General features: G+C 37.0%; 2 protein-coding genes across 3 annotated transcripts in view; one reads left to right on the forward strand and one right to left on the reverse strand.

Annotated features, from left to right (window-relative positions):
- The window catches only part of LOC137290979 (endoplasmic reticulum metallopeptidase 1-like), a 37,889-nt gene extending 26,158 nt beyond the window's left edge, over window positions 1-11,731 (reverse strand). The window contains exons 1-2 of the mRNA XM_067822212.1: window positions 11,138-11,731; window positions 1,772-1,899 (exon numbers count right to left, since the gene is read on the reverse strand). Of these exons, the coding sequence (XP_067678313.1) occupies window positions 1,772-1,899; window positions 11,138-11,726 (717 nt within the window). The 5' untranslated portion in view covers window positions 11,727-11,731. The remainder of the gene's footprint in view (window positions 1-1,771; window positions 1,900-11,137) is intronic.
- A 375-nt stretch (window positions 11,732-12,106) lies between these two features.
- On the forward strand, window positions 12,107-23,988 carry LOC137290804 (zinc finger Ran-binding domain-containing protein 2-like). Of its 2 annotated transcripts, none has more exons than XM_067821937.1 (9): window positions 12,107-12,205; window positions 13,816-13,877; window positions 15,885-15,990; window positions 16,364-16,446; window positions 16,676-16,755; window positions 16,880-16,963; window positions 17,813-18,129; window positions 20,442-20,564; window positions 20,816-23,988. In XM_067821937.1, exons 1-8 carry the CDS (start codon window positions 12,147-12,149, stop codon window positions 20,560-20,562), a joined length of 912 nt encoding a protein of 303 aa, XP_067678038.1. In that variant the 5' UTR covers window positions 12,107-12,146; the 3' UTR covers window positions 20,563-20,564; window positions 20,816-23,988. The 2 variants fall into 2 exon arrangements, with proteins under 2 accessions (XP_067678038.1, XP_067678037.1); XM_067821936.1 differs by having other exon boundaries at window positions 20,442-20,558.
- The last annotated feature ends 194 nt before the right edge of the window (window positions 23,989-24,182 follow it).

Genomic DNA, 24,182 nt, shown 5'->3' on the forward strand with positions numbered 1-24,182 from the left:
CTGGATCAGTGCACCTAGAATGTTACTGTTAGTAAAACAAATATGGATTTAACCTGATTTCCCAATATTTTCTTACAACAATATTATTTAATGGACAAATAGATATCTTTTTAATCTTAACGTTGTCATAACATTTTGTGTTATCTGCTTTGAAAAAATGATTGAGTTGGTTTTGTACTGCCAATACCAGTATTACCTTTTTGAAAATGTTCTAGAGTACACACCATTTCAAACATTCATTAAGAACTGAGCACTGAATACTCATAGAGCACACAACAATAGTATCTAAAATAGCTTGCTACCATGGTCACCATCTTCACTGTTTAGAGTGACACAGGTCAAATATCACTCATACACTTTACATACAGATTCAGTCAGGCATTCAGGATCTAGAATCAGCTGTGCACAGGTGGTTGGACATCCCACCATTTAACATTGTGCACAGTCCTGCATTCAAAAGTGGCTTTTACTTCTACTAGCTGAGCACTACTTGTACCAGTGTAGGAAGCACCATCAATGAACAAAACATTTACCACCTTGGTCATGGAGTCCAGCTGTCAAATATGCCACTATGATTTTCAGCAACATCAGTTTACACTAAGAACAGGGGGGAAATTAGAGCTGCATGGAATCCAGTTTTAGGAAACAACATATATCAGAAACATACTGAAATGAATAGAAATATGAGGATACAAGATATATCGTAAATATAGTAAAACATCTCTGTACATCTCATCTGTAAATACTATCTCACTTGCTTAATGTACATACTATATAATTTTGCTCATTACCATACTATGTCATTCACCAGATGAAGGGGCAAGAAGTAGCCCAGAAACGTTGTGTTGTAACCATTAAAGAAGTTGTAAATCCATACCATTTGTTGTCATATCGAAAAACAAATAGAAAGAAGAAGAAGAAGAAGAAGAAGAAGAAGAAGAAGAAAAACCCCAAAAACTAGTTACAACATTGTTTACCTACAGTACATACATACAGATGGACACATACATCCATTCGGGCTCATGGAACATAAGTAAAGACATATTGTACATCAAGCAATGTTCTCCTTGTGACCAGTGAACAAGCTGAAATGCAGTTTGGCAAGTCACAACCTTTTGTTACACCTTCTTTGATATTTACAACACAACGTCTCTGTACTACTACCAACAGGCTTCCTGTATATGCTCATAATCATATCCTGTCATTCACCAGATGAAGGGGCAAGACATAGCCCAGAAATGTTGTGTTGTCGATATTAAAGAAATTATAAATCCTCACGACAGGTTGTCATGTTACTTTCCAACCTCTAAATGCCCATCAAGCATCTGAAAGGAATTCAAGGTAAAAGAATATCCTTTAAATCATGTTGCTGTATGTTCCAGTGCTCCTGATTGAAACATGAGGCATATGTGATTCTTCAAAGGCATTTAGAAATTGGCATAGTAATACATGACAATTTTATGGATAGCAACTTCTTGGGTTTATTTTCATGACGTTTCGGGGCTTATCCTGAACAGTTCAGCTCAACCTGATGAGGGGACTCAGTTCAGCTCAACCTGATGAGGGGGCTAGGAAACGTCGTGAAAATAAACCCAAGAAGTTGCTATCCATAAAATTGTCATGCATGAGGCATATGGTTCATCAGATATGCATCTGAATCTTAACACCCCAAGAGTGAATAGTACTATGTCAACTACTAGAAGCCAACTGAAATAAATACATGACTAAAAGCATAGTGAAGATGAAATGTAAAAAAACATTTACACAGTACCTGTAGGATGTTTTCTTCAGCTCCATTGAAGAGGAAGATGATGTTATGCACGAGTGGTGTTTTCCTCTGAGACAAAGCTCTCAGGATTTCCAACATGAGCGTACAGCTGACAGCATCATCACTAGCTCCTGAAGCACAAGTAACATCCTACATCAGTCATCTAGCTGCATTCACTGCATGGTGCTTTGGAAATCATACTGATCACCATTTCAGCCAAGTCTCACTTATTTCCAAGGAAACATTGAAAAACCTAATTTGTGAAAAATTCCTTCATAGGAAAAGGCCCTTTGTTAATACATGAACCAGGTTTGGATAAAAATCTTTCATGGTTTACAACTTGTACCAGGGAAATGAAATCCCCCCTCCCGTCCTTTGAAACCAAGTTTAAATTATTTCCATGGAAATCAAGAAAAAATAGAAATAACAAAAAAACTGTAAGTAGCAAAAGGTACCACATACGGATATTGGTCCAGTGTTACTGACAGATATTCAGCAGTTTCAGAGTTATGATCCGGAAACAAAATCCACCCCTTTTTTGAGACTTTCAAGACCATATTGTTTAAATTAATCTCTATTGGAGTCTTTCTCTTAACTATTACTGATCATGATGAGAGTAATATTCTATATTTACATTTTCCTAACATTTGAATCCTAATATGTATCTAGTAGTGTTAATAATCAATAGTGAATTTTTGTATGATTTATTACTCCATGTTATATGTGCCAGATATTGTTGAAAAATATTGAACGGTTTTTGAGTTATGCTCTGGAAACAAAATGATTACAGATGGATGGACAGACAGACAGACAGACAGACAAGGTGTTAACTGTGCTAGTGGGATGAAAAAGGACAAAATATTTCATCTTGTCCAACAGTCACATATACATCTGTCCTACCAAATCATCACAATTGCTCTTAACATGGTTATAAATGTTAACAAGGGAAAAATTGTACAAGCTGGTTTGATGCAAGTTCATTAAACAACAATTTATTGGCTCTTAATTGTACACAACTCCTCATTACATAGTTACAATCTTTCACAATCTTCTATCAATTCCATTGTTTATATAGGTGGAAAGGTCTTACCAAATTTTTATTCTATTAGTATTACAGGTATAGTTAATTCCTATTAGGAATTTAGAGAATATTTAGATTAGAGTAACCACTTCTATGTCAAAGAGTGGGTGAGGGCCTTTTCTCCAGAAATGTACCTCCCCTCCAATCGAAGTGCATGAATTTTACTGCAAACTATGTAACACTCAGTGTGTAGAAGACATGAAACATTTTGTCACATATTGTCCACTCTACAGTGATATTATGTATGAACATCTCTCCCAATTATCCAAAGAAAAGCCTGAATTTGATCATTTGGATTTCAGTGGCATATTAACCTATTTAATGCAGAATATGGATATTTATGTAGCATTTAATGTACCTATTTTATGTATATGTACAGATGGTTTATGGTTGAATGTGTGTCAGTGCACAGTGTTAAGTACACTGCACATGTATTACAGTATTATGAATAGTGTGTTGTATGCTATATTGAGCAAAGTATGCTGAGATGAGTGAAGCATACAATGCTCAGACTGGTGCTCTGTTATAGATCCTTGCCTATAGAATTCTGAATGGACTGATTTCTTTTCAGCAGTAGGATTCTGGAGACAAAATTGACATGGCTTTATAATTTATATACGATGTATGCACATATGAATATATGTAGGTGTGAACTTGCGTAAGAATGTATGTCATATTTAAGCGGAAAATCTGGCATGCACAGGTGTATCCTTTCAGGAATGCTAGCTTGTGGATGCATAACCAATAGCAAGGCTAAACATGCAATTCTTTGAAGGGTGCGATTTTGTCGTAAGACAGATAAAACGAATGAAAATAGGCATCCTCATAATTCTTGATGATCCATTTAAACTTGAGACATTGCAACAACTGTCATTCTAATTTATTGTTTAATTAATCAGTCAACATCTAAACCTGTAAACTTCAGAGCTGGCATCCGTAAACACTATCAAGACTGTAAGAATAGTTGAGCTGACACTCAAAATGATCACAGGTATGTGAAGCTGTGACATTAAGAGTGCCAACAAAAAACAGTTTTATGGGGTGTAATAAGTGGTTTTGAAGAATTCTATCTGGTCAGATTTATAGCATTTCTTATGAAGTGAATCATGGTGCACATCACTTTAACAATTTTTGTCATGCCATAAAATATTCCAATATTTTCAGTGAAATGGCACACAACACTGAGCCATATTTTCATCTCTAAATAGTGAACCCTTGTTTTTAGCAACTGAGCCCAAGCACTAGACAAACCAACGATGGACACAAATGCCATATCACTCGCTCAGAATCTCACAAACACTTCACCTTTATCATAAACCTCTAACATGGCCACAAAGTAGGTGAACTGTTTCATCATGAAATGAGTTTTGACAATATGAAATGTACATTAGCATCTGTGAGGGTTTTTATAAATGAGCATTGTCATGTTCAAAGCAGCATATTCAGGATATCTGAATCATGGTCACCTACTTCAGTTGTCATGGTTATATCACAGCATGTGACACAGACATGAATATCTCGTCTGGGGCAGTTTTCTTCCTGAATGTACACTCCACATGGTGCTTACTAAGTTCACAGTTACAGGAACATTTTCACACAGCTTTATCACAGCAATGGTGAATTGGCAGTTTCAGAACCTGAGGAAATCTAGACTTGTGTGAACAAAGGGTTTGGCATAAGGGCTGGGCAAAAGTAACAAGACAAAACTGTGACCAGGATGCCCCCCACTGCAGCTATATGAACATCATTTAGCATTCCCTACACTGAGCGTGGTCTGGTGATTAAGTTGTACGAGACAAGTTACAAACACATCTATCCAACTGTGAGACGAACACTTTTTGAGTCTCAATGAAACACATGTATAAACGTAATCAATTCTGTTGAGTAGTTTTTGTGGAGAAAAGGAGATTTAATCCCCTATTTCACTATCATCAGAGAGAAATTCCACAAAATCTGTCTACGTTCAAATGTCTCCAAACATACAAAAACTATAAAATACAAACACATGCACACCCTTAGAGTTCCTATAAAAAACATATGTAAGTTAAATGACTTTTACTCAGTGGTTTTCGAGGAGAAAAGAGGATAAAGTAAACCCCTTGTTGTAGGGGATGAACAGGATGAATTGAACCAACTTCAACTAAATTCCGTGACAAAGTGACAAAATTAAGAAACTGGATGAACAAGGAATGAGATACACACCTTTAGAGTCCCAATGAAACATACATAGACACTTAGTTAATACTGTTGAGCAGTTTTTGTGGAGGAGTGGATAGACTTCATAACCTATAACACTATATTCAAAGAGAAATTAAACAATTTTTTTTGTATCTTGAAATGGCAATACAATTGTACAAATAAATAACTAAAATAGAGAATCAAAATATGAGATCCACACCTCTAGAGTCCCTATAAAGCACACGTGTATTCCAAATGAATTCCATACAGTAGTTTTTGAGGAGAAGTGGATAACAATTAATACTACACTCTCACCCTCCTCCACCTTTGTCCCCTATTACACTATCATCATTGAGAAACTCAGCAAAATATACCTAAGTTCAAATGTCTCTAAACATACAAAAACACAATACAACACAACAACAAAATATCACCATATATTTCATATGCACACCATCAGAGTCCTAACAAAGTCCATGTACAAGTTCACTGACTTTCACATATGGATACACACAGAGGGTGAGCCTATATGCCCCCTGTCATACATATGTTCAGTGACCGTGAGACAGATTACCAAGTATTCAGTTCGATCACACTGCAATTCAACTTTTCTAAATTCAGGCTTTCATATATGCAAATACAGTTACAATTTAAAAAATATGACTATTTCAGGGATTGGGATAGGCACGGGCCAGGGGCCATTTTGCACATTATAATGAAAAATGGTCCATTAAAATTTTGAAGTTTGCTGTTGATACAAGTTCAGTGGCCCATTATGAATTCAGAAAATGGCTAATAATCCTGAAAATGGCCCATTGTCAAAGTTCTCTTTCCCAGACCCTGCTATTTCACAGGTGCACATCAGGCAGGGTACATCAAAACGGGCTTCACTATTTTGACAAAATTACAGCATTCTAGATAATAATGTTCATGGTTTCACATGTTGAAATGTTCAAATGTATCACAAATTAGGACAAAATAATGTTTTTATTGCCTTTTGGGTAATATGGGTAAAAAATACATATAGAACTAGTTTTCATATCTCCCCAGGCCAACATGATTTACAAGGAACAATGCCACAGGTTCTACTCCATCATACGTGCAGTTATGATTAAAAAGTGGAATTGTGACATCCTTGCTACACTGCACATGGTTAAACACTGTGAACACATCAATCTCTGATGACAAATAGGATGAAATATATCCCAGCATTATACAAGACTGTAATATAACTATAATGCATCGCAACATATTTGGGCCTATATGGCATTGTTCTCATATTAATAGTGTGGGACAATGAAATGGTGATATGGAATGAAATATATTGTCTGTAACATTTTGATTGAGTTGCGTATTTCTGCTAGGATGTGGTTCATGGCTGAAATGTGTAACCAGTAACAAAAGGACAATAATTGTGATGGTGAACAAAACGAAGGGAATATCTCTGCATATATTTGGTTCACGGGAATGACAGCACCTAACCACATGGATCTGGAGACATATTTGCTGAAATGCTTTCTGAGATTAGCTGTAACAGGGAAGATGTGAATTTATTACATTATTGACAAAACACAAAAAAAGAAATATCTATGTATTTTGCCAGCATAATATCCTCTCATTTAGCTAGATACAATCCCTGCACAATACTGTAGATTTGTATCAAAGTTTGATGAGGCACTGGTTCTACCATGCTGTCTCAGTCCATACATGTTCCAGAAGGTCTTGTTGACATCTGTTCATCAACATGGTTCAGTGAACATGACATGATCACACATGCTTGTCAAAGTCAGTTACACATGAAAAAACACTGTGCTATAATGTTCCTCTCGAGATATTTATTGTATGGCGAATGGTCTGTTATTGAAAACACATAATTATTATATTAATATAGGCAGTTACAGCTGGACACAAAAGCTGTTATTGGTGATGGTTTAACTTTAAGGAAAAACAATACACGACAACCCATGATAGTCGATACATTGTCTTGTGCAATATTGCTACTGAATATTAAATGTCATGCTTGACACATGTAGCATGGCTGAATGAAAAGACATGTCCTGACACCATTGTTTTATGTCCTGTCAGAATATTTTAGCATATTTAGCATGTGTACAGGCAACATTGTTTGAATAACAATTAACATGAAACAATATAAATCCTGATACATACAATACAGACAACACATGAATGGTTTTCACATAAAAATGACTACAATGATCAACAGTCCTAGGTTATGATATTTTTTATCAGAGTATGCAACATTTTATACTAAAAATAACAAAACAAAACTAGCGACCAGGAGAGTTCTATGGATGTACAACTTTTTTAATATTAATGTAAGCAACGTCTCAGTGCAGATGCTAATACCATTATCACACCTACAAGCAGTGTTTGCAATACTTTAATTTACCAGTTTGCAATCGGGGCCTACTGCTGCCTACAGCCTTTAAAATCTGAAGGCCTGGAATGACATCTGCATGCCTATTTTCTTGTCAAACCAATAAAAACACTACTCTGTACACAGTTTCACTCAGTTTTTACAAAGGCAGTTAGTAAACCCTATGACGTTGACGTTTTTATTTGTTAAAGAGTGGTGTTGACATTCATATGTGTAATCCGCTGAAGTACCAGAATGTGAAACTGTAGGTTATCGTTATATGATGGATTATGGATGATTCCTGAATGTTACCAAAGGAAAAAAAGGGGGAAAGATTCCAGCTGTGAAAATTGAAACTGCTAATTAAATTGGCTTGTGTATGGTAATTTGTTGATGCGTCCGAACTCCATAACAGCGTTAGCAAATGTTAAAGGTCACATGCAACCAAAAAATCAAACATAATTAAAATACAATTATCACTTATTCATGACATATAATACACATTGCTGTTTGTAAAAAAACAAATAAACAAAATTATAAGCGTACAATCGCGATTTAAAAGTGCAATATTTTGTACTTGGGCTTACTTCCCTCGAAACAAAGCCCTCGGGAGACCGAACCCAGTCATAGCAGGTAGGGGTGCAGTCAAGTGTAACGATGGCATCCGATTGGCTGTTTCATTTGCTGATAAGCTGAGGGCTCATTATGTGTACAGATCTGTTTGATAGGCATTTTAGAAATACAGCGAGTCACAAGAAAGTAAGATTCTTTATGGATATCACCTTCTTTTATTGTTCTTGATGTGTCGTTTCAGTATGGACTCATATATATATAGTTGTCAAACAAAATCATATACACTAGAAGAAGTTGTTATCAATAAAGAATGTATATAGAGATGCTGAGTTTTGTAAATACATGTTCTATGATCATCCCAAAATCATCTCAGTTGAGATGGCGAACTACTGCATGGCTGGAAACTGTCATTCGTCCAAGTACAAAGCAGGAAAGTGACAAGTGTTTGCACCAGTTTCCGTCAGATCCAGTCATCCAAGAAAAATGGATGTAGTTTGTTTGCAAGTCTCAGACATAAAAACATGTCAGATGTACAAGTATCACATCTGCCTAATTACATAATGTGGCAGGGACGAGACTCGCGTCCACTAGTCATAAATCAATTTATTTTGTTTATGTCATATAGCCTGATTGGTGTTAAGTTCAAATTGCATGTGGTCAATGATTAAAGCTGTGTATTGCTTATTGTCTTTAGCAGACAGGCAGGCAGACATATAGGTGTCAATAAACCAGGCACCGAGCTATCTCTGTGACAGAGACAAGTTTTTTTATGTAAAGAGTAGATTATTTACTCGTTTGTGTACACAACCAAGACTACTGCTCATGACCTCATACTCTGGGCATGCATACTGTTTGAAACTCTGTGAACCTATTCACTGCGCATGCGTTATGAGCGCAGTGAAGCCCAGCTGTTTGAACCACTTTTTCCCCCAGCGTACGCTTGCTAAATAGTGTTTTAGGTAATATTCAACAATGCGGAAATATTAGCTAATGGTAACCACGTCAGCAGAAACCCCAAAGCGTACATACTGCAGGTCAAATAATTGTGTTAGATGCAGATTTTTGGTTGTGGAGAGATCTGTGTCATTGACCTGAATATTTTGAAAGTCCCTCCGATCCCTAAATAGTAGCTGTTGTCTGATTGGTTAAATCTATTTAACTGTCTCGCGTTTGATTGGATGGCCATTGGTCGCTCAAACGTTACCTGACGCGACCTTCTACTAGGTCTTGTTAGACTCAGTGGTGGAGTATAACAAAATACACTGAGACTAGGTTTACTTAGATTGGTAATAAATAACACTGAGACAAAGTTTACTTAGACTGTGCCAATAACTTTTGAACCTACAAGCAAAGACCTGTCATTTGACATTATTCTGGGAAGATTTTGCTTTTAAAAAATCAATCACAGAATACGCAATTTTCTTCTTTCACCTACTTTCACCTCAACATGAGTTCTTGTCTATAAGCTGTTAGCATATCCAAATTCTCCAAGGCTATATATGAATAACTTTCTTTACCAGTTCACCAACTGCCATAACAGAGTTCTAAAAGTTTGTCAAATTAAACTGGTACTATCTCTCATTAACAGTCTAATTACAGTTACAGTGTCTACATTTTATTCAGACTGCTATCCCTGCAACACATGATACGATTACACCTCTAAATTCACTTTCGCAGCATATAGCTTGCACTGTCTTTTAAATGTCAGATGTGTTAGATCAAAAGGATACTAAACAATATATATCTATGATCAGATGATAAAATAATGTTACTGGTAAAGACTGTAAACAACCAAAACATTTAATATTTCAAACATCCACTTAACATTTCCCACTTTCATTCATTAGTTTTTCTTCCCAAGTCAGTGAATGAACAATCAACAATTCCACTCAAGTATTGTCTGTGTTTTGTCCTTAAGTGGCCTATTAAACTGACGGAACAGGTCAAAGTGGCCACACTGGCCATAGTCAATATGGACACATCAGAAAGTCAAAATGAACACAAACCCTTGTCAAAATGGCCATAAAAGAAAGCAAAATGGTTTAGAAAAAGTCAAAATGGCCATACATTATTTTTTTTCATATTAATGACCATTGTTCCTGAAATGCTTTTTCACACGATACTTTGAGAATGTTAATTATTTACTATTTTTAGAATTGTTTCTTTCCTCCATATTCTTTCTTCCACAGAATGACTGAGGTAACACTAAGTGGTTCAAAGCTATATAGTGTACTTCATTTTTGGGCTTTTAGTTGTTCTTGTGAATCCTTGTGAGTTGAGAGTAAGTAATAACTAATATGTAGGTTTTGTTAAAAATTCAAGTATATATCAATTTATAAATAATATTTGGGATGGGGGAATGGGAAGAACCCTTACCAATACTTTTAGATGTTCCTTCATGACCAATTGATTCAACTCAGTGTCAAGATGCTTTACCATGTTTACTGTATAATGCTGGTAAGAACTTCACTGGATAACACTTCCCTCTAACAGTCTGTGAGATGTAAAAGCCTGGAAAAACCAGCATGCAACTGCGTGTGATGGTTGTAACGGGTGGACGCACAGTATTTGTGCTACCAGAGTGTTCAGAACTAACGGTATAACAAGTGAAGGTGAAGGCAACATACATAGGTGTTGAAAAATGGCTCAAATACTAAACAATATGTGATAACATACATTGTGTAATCTTAATTAAGATGTGAATCCAGAAGTGCCTCATTATTAACTAAATGAGTTGTAATTGATCAATTAATTGTGTAGGGTATGGATTTCTGTGGGTCCTGACCATAATATGACCAATCATTATATCTTTCTTACCTTATGTATTTGTTCTATTATGCAAATAGATTTTTTACATGAAATTAAAAAATTGAAGTGTGTTTTGTTTTTAACATAAACCTGTTTGCTCTGATAGATTAAAACATTTATACTCAATAGGTCAGTTCTTTTTCAATAATATCAACACACATCCATTCCTAGTCCAGCATATAACTAGACAACTTCGCACTATACCAAGGCCTTGGCTGGAATACGAGTTTATTCATATGAACTAATCCATTCCTAGTATATATTCAAAAGCACAGTTTGTGCAAAATGACAACATTTCATTATAAGTAATTTGGAAGAAAACTAAAGACGACAAACTTATTTAAAAACTTACCTGGGCTATCCGTAACACTGTCATAGTGACAATTGATCAAGACACTGTGATTTCCAACCTTCCCTGCAGGTGACAACATTGCAATAACATTTCTCAGATTACTGTAGACACTTGTGAATTCGCCAACTCCAATAAAATCCAACACAAATGAACCAGTAACATTTTGAATGTCAACTTGTATGTCATGCACAGGATTCCGCACTTGGTTGATTTTGTCGAGCTCTGAAATAATGTATTTTTCAGCCTGAATGTTTGCATAACTGCCTGCAACACGGGGGCCAAATCCGGTTATATCGATGAGATGTTTCCTTGCTCTCTCCTCTGTAAAATACTCATCACTGTGATTATTTGCCAAAAGAGGTGTTGGAAACGAGTTCATCCGAACGTGCACAAGGAAAACGCTGGAAGAATAGAAAAGCAGGGAAAGCAATATAAGGAGCGGTCCACTAAGGAATACTTTTGATGTCCCATGCTTAAGACGGTGCTTGGAATCTTCATAACTGGATACTTGCTCGTGTTGATTCACTTTGTTGTATTGATGGCGTTTTCTAAGGTTGACTGAGTCGTTGGTGTTACCATTGGACGCCATTTTGAGAAAGTGCCCTCTATCGGAGAGGAAACTACCCTAGCTCTGCACAGCGGTTAAACAGATCGGTTGTAACCATACCGAGCAGCACAACAGTGCTGAGAGTTTTAGGAACTTTGAGTGAATATAAAAGACGGAGCGCTATACGAAAAACGAACTTCACGGTTACAATGAGGGTAGCATCATAAAAATAACTACCAACCAAATGAAAAACACATTTAGGGAATTTGCTTATGATTAAGAATGTATTTTCTACAAATGTTTACTAGGAATTCTTAGAACCCTATTTGCCGTTCACAGTATATAAAATTCACTCAAATGTCTGTAATATCCCCAACCTTTACATCAATTCCATTTTTATATCACTTCCAAATTCTCGAAACCACGCCATCTCGCGGCCAACAATTGTAATTACTGAGAACCATGTCTGGTGGTGGGCGCTTTAAACCCAACGAGGGGGATTGGATTTGTCCCGATCCAAAGTAAAACAGTTATTTCAGTCATAGTGTTTCGAGTGAGAATGAATGAAATCTTTCGCCTATCATTCTGAGAGTAGTTGAATGATGCCTGTGTCGATTATGACGTTGAATGGAAGAAAACATGTATTTTGGATTTGGAGTAGTCTAGACAATGCACCTGGGTGCCATGCACCTTTCTGGTATAGTTTAAGAGAACTTAGTTTACTTAGTTTAGAATCTCTATATCTTATTCGTCTGTGTTTTAATTAGAGCGATTGCGTCTTTAAGCTAGTCTTGTTGCAAGTCGGAGACAAGTAAGAAAAGCATGACAAGAGCAGGGTAGACAATGTTGTTTTAACAAATACAGAAATTGACCCAACTCAAATTATCCTCGCCTATGTGCCCAGTAGTAAGGGTATCCCCCTTACTAGTAAATAGATGTGATATTGAAGAGTATTGCTCTGCCCTTCAGAGATGACAACTAGTTCATGTGCCATGATTCCCAACTCCTCCTTCTCCTTCTCCTCCTCCTTCTTCTTCTTCTATTACATGGCACTCAAATTGCCACGATTCATTTAAGTTAATCCTTGCCTCTGATGGTGTTCAAGTACACAGCAATCAGAGCAATCAGTGGTTTGCATTCAGCATTCTTTTGTGTCAGGTGACGGTATACAGTCTAAGATTAGGTAGTGAAAAGTGTGATGTGAGAAATGTTTGCTGATCATATGTTGATTGATTGTTATTATTGTCTAGCCAAGTTTAAATTTGTTTAAGAACTGGATATTCTGACCATAGATGTCACATGTGTTGTGATAATGTTATCTTAAGTGACTAGTGAGACTTGACAACAATGCATTATTACTAACAAGTAATCAGGATCAGGGCATCAGACTCACTGGCTTGCTTGACATATTGTCCATTCCTAATCATGCAGGTTGATGCTCATGCTATTGATCACTGGATTATCTGGTCCAGACTTGATTGTTTACAGACTGACACCATGTACCTGGAATATTGCTGACTGTGTCGTAAAACTAAACTCACTCTCTTGTTCAGTGCTTGTTTCATTGTGTATCATTGTACCTTGATTGTAGATAATTGCTAACAATGCAGCCACTGGTCAGCGACTTCAACATCAAAAGTCATGCCATTACATGAACCATCTTTTGGATGCATTAAGGGACAGGTTTTATGTGCATTAATCAACAACAAAACGAGTCAGTTTTTACTGTACCTCTTTATTATATACATCCTTTGTTATGATTGTAAGTTACTGCTTATCTTCTTTATCCTCTAATGGTAGTGCCTAGTGAGAACAGCACTGAACACAACCAAAACCTGTCAAAATTATAAAAAGCAGAGCCTTTTTCTGCCATGAAACAACAGATCCATATTTCAGTACTTCCAAAGTTAAGTTTTGTTTACAGTTTTATTTCCCTTTCAAGATGAATGACTGAATGGTTGAATTTGTGCTGCTCTTCAGTCCTGAGATATCAATATTTGTCAGTAAAGTACTATTTTAGACCAATGGCGACCTATTGGGTAGATTTTGTGTTATGTTTATGTGGTCGTTGTAGCAGATTTGAGATAATTCTGAATGATATATAATTTATTTACTGTTATTTTTGTTGAAGATGTGGCAACGTCAATTTTGCACGAAGATCCTCTTGCAATAAATGTGGGAAAGGTAAAAATGGTATGTGTCAGTAATGAAGTCTCTGTTTCTAATGCACTTGTCTCTTTTCTTCATTTTTCCGTAAAAGTTAGAATATTGGCCTTCAGTAACCCATACTTGTCATAAGAGGTGGCTAATGGGATTGGATGGTCAGACTCACTGATTTGGTTGACATATGTCATCAGTTAATAGTTGTGCAGATTGATGCTCATGCAGTTGATCACTGGATTATCTGGTCCAGACTTGATTGTTTACAGACCGCCACCATATAGCAGGAATATTGCTGAGTGTGGCGTAAAACTAAACTCACTCTTTTACTCTTTTGTTTAGTGCTGGTTTCATTCTGTGGCATTGTACCTTGATTGTAGACAATTGTAGATTGATTGACAATACAATCACTGGTCAGCAACATAAACATTGAAAGTCCTGCCATTACATGTACCATCTTTTGGATGCATTAAAGGTCGCATGCAACGTAAAACACAGCTTTGCAGATTCTGGTACCTTTTGGTTTGCACTTACTGAAACAAATCATCAAAAATGCTAATTCAAACTATAAAGTTGAAAAAAAACACATAGAAAAAAAAAGCCTGTTCTAACGATTCACTAAATTTCCCCCAGCACTGGGGGAAAAAGTGGTTTCAACAGCTGTGCTGTGCTGCGCCCATAAAGCATGCGCAGTGAATAGCTTCGTGGAGCTTGAAACAGTATGCATGCCTGGAGTATGAGGTCGTGAGCAGTAGTCTATCTTGGTTGTGTACACAAACAATTAAATAATCTATTCGCTACATAAAAAAGGCTTGTTGATTGTGGTAAGCAGCTTCTACCACAATATGCAATACACAGATTCAATCACTGACGACATGCTATTTGAACTTAACACCTATCAGGCTAGACACCATAAACAAAACAAATTAATGTATGACTCGTGCAATCGAGTCTTGTCTCTGCCACGTTATGTATTTAGGCAGATGTGATACTTGTACACATGACATGCTATTATGTCTATGGGTTGCAAACAAACTGCATCTATTTTTTCTCGTATGACTGGATCTGACTGAAACTAATGCAAACTTTGTACTTGGACGAATGACAGTTTCCAGCCACGCAGTAGTTCACCATCTCAACTGAGATGAATTTTGATTGGATCGAACACAGATTCAGAGAACATGTATTTACAAAACTCAACATCTCTATATACATTCTTTATTGATAACAACTTCTTCTAGTGTATATGATTTTGTTTGACAACTATATATATATGAGTCCATACTGAAACGACACATCAAGAACAATAAAAGAAGGTGATATCCATAAAGAATCTTACTTTCTTGTGACTCGCTGTATTTCTAAAATGCCTATCAAACAGATCTGTACACATAATGAGCCCTCAGCTTATCAGCAAATGAAACAGCCAATCGGAAGCCATCGTTACACTTGACTGCACCCCTACCTGCTATGACTGGGTTCGGTCTCCCGAGGGCTTTGTTTCGAGGGAAGTAAGCCCAAGTACAAAATATTGCACTTTTGAATCGCGATTGTATGCTTATGTCATGAATAAGTGATAATTGTGTTTTAATTATAATTAATTTTTGGATTGCATGTGACCTTAATGGACAAGTGAAATGACAAGTACAAGGGTCGAAATAACTCACTGAGAGAGAATATTTCTTAAACTTCATAGCTGTGAAAGGTGATACATGGTGTGAAATGTGACTTCAGACATGTCCGGAAACAAGATTACGCTGTATGGATATGTATTGACATTTCTATAAGAGGACAGGGTGACAGGATAGCCAGGTGATTAAGAATTTGGTTACACTGGAGACCCAGGTTCGATTCCCCATATGGGTACAATGTGTGAAATCCATTTCTGGTGTCCCCCAAGCATAATATTGCTGGAATACAGCTAAGAGGTGTAAAACTCCCTCACTTCTAGAGTAGATACCATTATAAGTCCTGAATGATAACAGAAGCTCATTTTTTATATTAATGGATGTAAGATAGATCCTTCCAAATTTGTTCCAGAAAAGAAGGATGGTGCTACATTTAAGAAGGGAGGACAAGAGATTGGAAAGGCCATGGCAGAGAAAAGTCATGGCCTCTTCAGTGCTGATGACTGGCAGTGTAAAAGGTAAGTGGATAAATGTTTTAACACTTTGAAAATTGTTTCCTTCCTTGACTCTGCAAGGGCAGATAACTCCAGATTATTGGAGCACAAACTTCCGTCTGTTTCAGATGTTTCTGTTCTAGTACTATCTAAAAATGTTTCACCATATTTATGTCAGCAAGTGACATTTGCATTGTTTGCTTCACTTCCATGCTCAGATTCATTTCTTGATTTTCAGCATGGGAGCACATTCTTATTTGTTTGCAAACTCTAGTCAGGGTGATTTCATTATTACCATGATGAAAGTCCCTAGTGTACTGTTGTCGATCTCATTTTGCCTAAGTAATGTGCATGCACAAACATTTGTGACAGCTGGCATTGTTGTGACTGCTTGCAGTTGTGGTAACGTGAACTGGGCGAGGAGAATGAGCTGCAACATGTGCAACTCTCCCAAGTATGGCAAGGTGGAACAGAGAACTGGTAGGTGAACACATTGAAGACCTGCATAAATACTGCAAGTTGTTTGACTTTTGACAGTTTGGGTGGTCAGACTTCGTGTCTTGGTTTATCCAGGTTGCTGTAAATTGAGACTTGTAATTTTCTGATGAAGATTTGATTATTTACAGACTGCCATCTTATGTTTGGAATAATAGCATGTGTGCTGGTAACAAACATGACAACAATTAGTGGCATTTCTCTTTCTTTTCAGGGTTTGGTGGTGGTTACATGGAGAGGGATGAAGTTGTAGAGTACGTACAGAGGGAAGACTCAGAGGAGGAATATGATGAGGTATGCGGCCACACTGAAACAGTGAACAAAATATCCAACAGAAGTTAAATTACCAAAGGTTTGACAAGGATATTATTCCCATGTTCCACTTGAGGATGTTAATCTTGATTATTTCTTTTTCCAGTTTGGAAGAAAGAAGAAATCGTGGCGAAAGATGTCCGCAGACAATCAAGTTAAGCAGGGAGAGAGAGGAGGGGGAGATGCTGAGGTAATTCCAAGGGATGCAATGGTACATCCATGTCACAGTTCAGTTTGTGTTGTATCTAGAATTAGATTACAGGGAATATTTGTGGTGACATTTCGAAAATGATGTGTGTAAAGTGAGTGAGATGATATTTTTGGTACGAAAACCGAACGTACCATATGTTCAACGTGATTTTTGGTGTACTGAACCGGAAACAAAATACTGCGGTATACTGATTCAGCCCTGGTAATCCTTGGAGTGAAGATCTTGGCTGTTTCTCCAACTACTGTGTAAACACTAAACTGAGGATATGAAGGGTGATAGTAATGTTTAATTGGTATTTTTCTTCATCTGAAAAGATACACTGTAAGGAAATAGGCGTATTTGAATGTATTAATGTATTACTGGCTATGAATTTCAACTGCCACACCTTGGGATCTGAGTGTGTTGTTGGATGTTCACTGATCTGTTGATAAGAATAGAAAAATGTGCACTGGAGAAGAATGCATACCATTTGTGTTGAGTCTTGCTCTCTAAGAGGGGCCTATTGTTCATCAATGTACTGTTAGACAATTATTGAGGTATTGTAGTAGGTGGGAATCCATTATCCACTGCAGTGCATTTTTCAGGGGGTATTAAAATGTGGTCCGTCCATGCCTCTGTCTGTGCACATTTATCTTCTCCTGAACAGAACTTTAAAAATGTGCAGTATTTCTTCACCAGACTAGGAAAACAGAAAGACGTTTCTAGATACACACCAATACATTTGGCATAATGATAACTTGTAGACACTTTCATGACGGATATTTTGCCATTGCAGGGGATATTGTTGACTTTGTCCTGTTGTTAGCACTTGTACTGTTTATTTTCTAGGAGGTGGATGAAGATGAGGAGGATGATGAAGACGATGATGATGATGATGAAGATGTTGACCTTTCAAAGTATGACTTGGATGCCAGTGATGATGAGGAAGAGGGACAAAACGACCAGAAAAATGGCACAGAAGTAAAGTCCCAAGATGAAAAGAAAACATCAAGGTCATCATCTAGGTCAAGGTCATCCTCAAGTTATTCTTCGGGATCAAGATCATCATCTCGATCAAGTTCATCGTCACGATCTCGTTCAAGGTCTCGTTCCAGGTCAAGATCAGAAGATGGCAAAAGGTTCAAGAGAAGCTATTCTAGGTCCAGGTAACCATGGTAACTGGTAACCAGGGTAACGGTCAAAGGTCAATATCAAAATCATCTTGTTTACATTCTTGCGTGTTCACGTTTGTTAACATGACATATTTGATGCATGTTCCTTAGCAATAGCAAAGAACACTTATTTTTCATTTAATTTCCATAAGTGAGATTGATGTAAAATGTTTTAATTTTGCCATTTGGTTTGGATGGTAAATTTTCTTTTTACTGTTCACATGGTAGAACAGTTTTGTTGTGTATCACATAGCACTGTTTAATGCATGTCAGCAATGATCACATATCCAGTATTTCTCCATATCAGTATTCTAATACAACATACAGAACCCTTTTGACATGGAATGTATTTACTGTCTTTGAAACAAAACTACATTTACGTTGGAATTACTAAGACATGTTTTGGTAAGAGCAAAATCCATATTCCACAATTTGATCAAATTGTAATAACTCCCATACTCTCCCATACACCTAACAAGGCCAGGGAATGGTGTCACCTGTTGTATAGTATTCCCTGAAATTATTGAGAATCATGTTGCGTCATGTAAGTCATTACGTTTATTAACTTCTGGCGTTTTACTTACATAAACATGTTAAAACATCATCCTTTTACAGTCTCAGTCTTGTTTTAGTACTTTGTTAGACCTCCTCGCTCAGCAATGCATGCCTGAATACGTCTAGGCACACTACCCATCAAAGTTTGTAGGTAATCGTGTGACTGGGTATCCCAATATTGGACCACCTCGGCCTTCATATCTTCAATATTTCTCAGTCCCTTTTGGTTTATTCTGTCCTTCATGACTCCCCACACATTTTCAATTGGGTTTAGGTCTGGGCTGTAACTGGGCCAGTCTAAAACTTGAACATTTTCGCCCGACAACCACTGTTTTGTGTAGCGCGCAGTGTGTTTTGGGTCATTATCATGCTGGAAAATCCAATCATCTTCATACAATGTTTGTGCTGTCGGAAGAAGGTGACCATTTAGAATGTCAACGTATCTTTCTTTTGTCAAGTTTCCCGTGAAAACACACAATGGCGTCACTCCGCGAGCCGATATGCCACCCCACATGTGAAACTTCGGGCTATGTTTTGGTCGCTGGTAGATAGGTTTGACAGTATCTTTGGTCCAAATTTTCACACAATTAGGGAAAAGCCAAACGGAACTTTCATCCGAAAAGAAAACATTATCCCAATCTTGATTTTCATGAGCCTGACACCAGTTTAAACGTTTTTCCTTTTGTGCATCTTTCATCAACGGCGAGAGAATTCCACGTTTTTTCACCCAATTAAGTCTCTGTAATTCCTGCCTAACTGTTTCATTGCATACCTGAGGACTTCCTCTGCTAATCATTTCATTTCTGATGTTCTCAACACTTTTCAATTTGCCCCTACTCACAATCTGCCCAAGTCTTCGGCGATCCACAACACTGAATTTCCTAGGCCGACCTGCCCCTGCTTTGTGCTCTATCCCGGTTCCTGTTTGAATAGTCTTCAAAGTTCTGTGTACTGTAGACAGAGGAATACCATGTCTACAAGCTAACACTTTAGCATCAGCCTCACCCCTTTCAAAATCATCTAGAATGAGCTTTCTTTTCTCTCTTGCTGTAAATTCTGCCATGTCAACACAGGAAGCCGTCTGCTCAGACAAGGGAGATAACTCTTGACGTAATGAGCTGCCTTCTAAGCCTTCAAGAGTTGTCTCCCTTATTTAGTATGCTTAGTGCATAGTGAAAGCCCTTTTTCCAATCTTAGCATCATTAGAAAAAAAACAAAGATTTTCTCAATAATTTCTGGGAACACTGTATGTGAAACGATGTGAAATTGTCATTATACACTGTATTTTTTATCACCTGACAGGGCTGCAGATAAGTGCTGTATCAGCATATGTACGGATAAAAAATATGCACGATACAGTAGGAACAAAATAGAAAAATGTAGCAGATACACACCACAGCAATGGTGTACGGTCTAGGAATCATTTACAGATGTGTTTATGTGAAAAAGTATTGCTCTATTGTTTACTGACCTGTTTACAAAAGAGTAGCAATGTTGTGGTACATATATGAAATGAAACTAGAATACTTAGAATCTACACAACATTAAATTCCATTCACTACTCTAAATGTGCTCTGAATTTTTTCCAGTTGTCTTATATTGAAAAAATATGGCATACACACTCCCCATGTTGAAAAATTATCTGGAGCCCTGACTTGATATGAAACATTCTTTATTTTATTCTTTCTATTTGTTCTTTACAGATAGTTTGTAGAGTATTCAAGTGTAGGTTGATTTGTTATGCTTTTCAGATCCAGGTCACCATTTAGGAGGACATACAGGAAAAGTAGCAGAAGGTCAAAATCGTCTTCAAGGTCACGTTCCAGGTCACCCAGGTCAAGGTCACGAGACAGAAAGAAGTCAAGTCGGTAGAGGTTTGGAATAGGAGAAAGTCTCAGAGATTATACTCACAAAGAGATTTTCTAGTATTCGTATTTTATAATATCATATTTGAAGTTGTATAATTGTTGTTTCATCAATATTCAAGGAGAAATGTCTCTTACTTTCTACTATCAAACTTCAGACAACACATTCAAGTGCTGTTGAATTATTACATGTATATTACTTGTACGTATCAGTGTACACAGAGTACTGTAAGTCAAATGTTGACATATTTGTTTTTCAGATGCTGACAAATAGAGCTGTTGCCTACAGATGAATGAATCCATCCCTCAAAATCTTTCATGTCCCAATATATAGCCCAATTTTGGCTGCAGGGGTTGATCCTTGCAATCGGTTTGAAATTATGAGAGAAGTATGTTGAAGTGTTAGTGATTGTCTTGGAAAGGAAAAAAGTCTTGAAAAAATTAAGGAGCTATTTTGATGTGAATCAACAGGCAAATTTTACTTAATTTTGAAAATTTAGACACATGGGAAGCATATAATATCCATCAAGGAGTGCTAAAGACGTATCCAGTTATGAAACATTTCTGTTCTTTTGGGTCGTTTATATTCAGGCAAGTGTTGCTCATATGTTAATTTCAACATTGTTATTGAAGGAGGGGATGTTAGGGAAGTGGAAATCGTGTTTGTCAAGCCATAAAGCATTTCCACTAACAGTTGAAATGAAGTTATCTCTGTATGATTAAGAAGTAATCAGCAAACTGGTTGAATATTATTTGGGAGGTTGTTTTCTTACAGTTTCATGTTGTCAAATTATCATGAAATAATACAAGAGTGGATAACTGGGTTTTGTATTCTAAATTCAAGTGACTCAAAAATACCAGGATTTATTGGTGGCACTGCCTCAAGACAAGAAACAAACTTTGAAGTTTACAAGTCATTATGCTGAATTTTGCCTTATAGTGTGGATTCAGTCAGCAGTTAACTTTTAACTTTTCAGTGTTCTTGTTTACCTGGGCATTGTTACATAGCGCTGTGTTTCTGACACAAATGTTCATTGACTGAGGGTTAGGTTTTGTGTAAGTCCACAATGGTGTGTCATCGTCCTAATAACTGGTAATAGCCATCCTCTGTCAGCCTTATAGTTACTGATTATATGGTGCACTGAAGTCCCACAAACTGTCACCAGTATCATTGAGGGAGGGACTGCGTTTAACAAGGCTATTTTAGCACTGACACTGATAAATTATTATTGGAAGTTATGGTTCATGATGGTTGTAGGTTGTAGTGCTGAGATAGGTCAGGCCAGGCTCCTTTCCACAAAGTGATATTAGCCATGTGATGATTGTGAGCCTGTTAAACTGAGTTACGATCCCCACAGCAACAATGCTTGTCGTAAGAGGCGACTAACGGGATCGGGTGATCAGGTTGGCTTGGTTGACATGTGTCATTGGTTCCCAATTGCGCAGATCGATGCTCATGTTGTTGATCACTGGATTGTCTGGTCCAGACTCGATTATTTACAGACCGCCGCCATATAGCTAGAATACTGCTGAGTGTGGCGTAAAACTAAACTCACTCACTCACTCACCCCACAGCAACAAGATCACTTTGGTCTGTCTGGAAGAAACAATTAATGTAAGTATCAGTTGAAACATCTTGTAATCTTAGTGCTAAAATCTCTATCTGAAGAAAGATGTGAAGGCAACCTTAAGACAACAACTGGCAAAAGGTTTGCCAGCTGTTTGTTGTGATAGTCTTAGTGCCAACATGTCTTTGATCATGTTCAAAAATGTGCATCGGTCAGTCGTACATTAACCAGGTCTCCTGCTGAAATGATCAAGGTGCTCTCAGCCTGTGTGGTTTTGTTGACATGTATTCCCTTGTCACCAGATGTTGTTACTGTTTGTATGTGTGATGGAGTTGTTAGGGAAGTGTGGGCAAAGGATAAATGGTTTTATTGTTTTGGGCTCTGTGTTCTTGATTAGCTTCAGGGGTTTTCATTCGTACACAACTGGTTTACATTTCCCATCAGCAGTGATGAGAGCAGTATAGTTTTACTGTGGCCTTAATAGTTCTCTAGTTCCAGAACAGGCGCTCCAATATGTTGAGAAGCCGAGTGATTACACTGTTTACATCATTATCTTAGCATGGTTATGTACTATTACATATGATGGAATTTGCAGAGAATCTTTTGTGTGTTTACTACTGTTGTTCCTACTGGTGTTCATTCTTTCCGTTTGTGTGCTTTTGGTCTGAGCTGAGAACATTCTGAAACCCTTTGTTTCTAGACGTGTTACGGGATAGGTCTGATTTGCATCATGTTTTTGTAGATGTCTTTTAGTAATCCCAATGAAATGTTATGTTTCCAAATATCAGACAATATCATTTTATCATTGCAACAACTTTTATATCCAGTTTGCAAGTATATTGCATGTAAACTACTTAAAAGAAGTGAAAAAAAACCCCATTTTTTTATATTACTATACTTACTGTCATTGCTAAACTTAATCTGTCCTGTTATGACCAATAAGCTGCCATAAAATGAACGAATTGGGTGTTCTGAAGTGAGAGTGTTGTGAAGTGAGAAATGACAGCTTTCACTGGCCTGCTTAGAGTCCACCAGGAATAGGTAAACAACAGGTGTACAAAGTATTGATACTTGCCAGGAGAGTGGAATAGACATGTTCTGGAGAAGTGGTAGAACCAGAGGTTGTAGTTTGAGCTATATTCGTACATGAGTGTAGGTATATACAATGTGTAACTTGTAGTATGCTGGTAGTACACTGATTTAAGTACATGTAGTTATTTTTGCATAATCAAAAGAGATTGTACACTAAACATGATACGTTATTTTCTGACTCTCATCACCTTAAGTTCAGGTGGGGAAATTAGGTCAGTAAATTTCGTGCTCTAGATTTTGTTAAATTGAAATGTGTGAGCTGTGTCATTTAGTGTATATAACCCATGAAATGTCTGCCTGGTAAGTATGTTTATATGACAGTGGATGGCAAAAAGCACTCGTAGCTTTTCTCAAATCCCATACTTTGCAAATGTAAACTTTGTTTACATGGTAACTGATTTGAATGAAGATGAGTGGTTTGAAGAATTGGATAGAGTTACTAAACATGTCTGCATAAATTAGTTACACTGTTAGTTTTGCATCATCAAAAGCAACCACAGTAGACTGTGAATCATGACATTTCATAGGGTTGTGATTACCATCAACAGTATTCATTGACACATTCAGGAGTTCTGATAGTGACCTACAATCAAGAGGAGCACAATTATTGGTAGTTAAGGTAATCCCATGAAGATGTTTTGTAAGCACTACTTAAGGGAGGAAATTTAATACCATTGTGGATGATTTGCATGCTCAACTGAATGTAACTGTTATAGTTAATGAATTGTCTTGACCAATTTGATTTACTTGAATAAATTGTCTTTAATTTTGAACTAGTTTTGTTGTGTGGCTGCAGATATTTTTGACAGGTACACCAGAGGTGTTAGGAGTTTGGACATTTAGGAGATATGCATACTGTGCTGGAACATCAGAGGTGTATAATGTTATAATAGTCCTAAATTTGATTTAAAACCAAACGTGTAGTATTTTACAACACAATACGCTTATCTCCATTCTACTATAACAG

This window comes from Haliotis asinina, chromosome 7 (genome assembly GCF_037392515.1).
Source record: "Haliotis asinina isolate JCU_RB_2024 chromosome 7, JCU_Hal_asi_v2, whole genome shotgun sequence".
NCBI classification, from domain to species: Eukaryota; Metazoa; Mollusca; class Gastropoda; order Lepetellida; family Haliotidae; genus Haliotis; species Haliotis asinina.

Bases quoted from the DNA above. Each gene is read 5' to 3' on its own strand.
- LOC137290804 (XM_067821936.1), top strand. From the start codon at position 12,147: ATGTCTGGTGGTGGGCGCTTTAAACCCAACGAGGGGGATTGGATTTGT. The intron at 16,756-16,879 runs GTATGCGGCCAC...TTCTTTTTCCAG, and splicing joins CAGAGGAGGAATATGATGAG to TTTGGAAGAAAGAAGAAATC. The intron at 16,964-17,812 runs GTAATTCCAAGG...TTTATTTTCTAG, and splicing joins GAGGAGGGGGAGATGCTGAG to GAGGTGGATGAAGATGAGGA.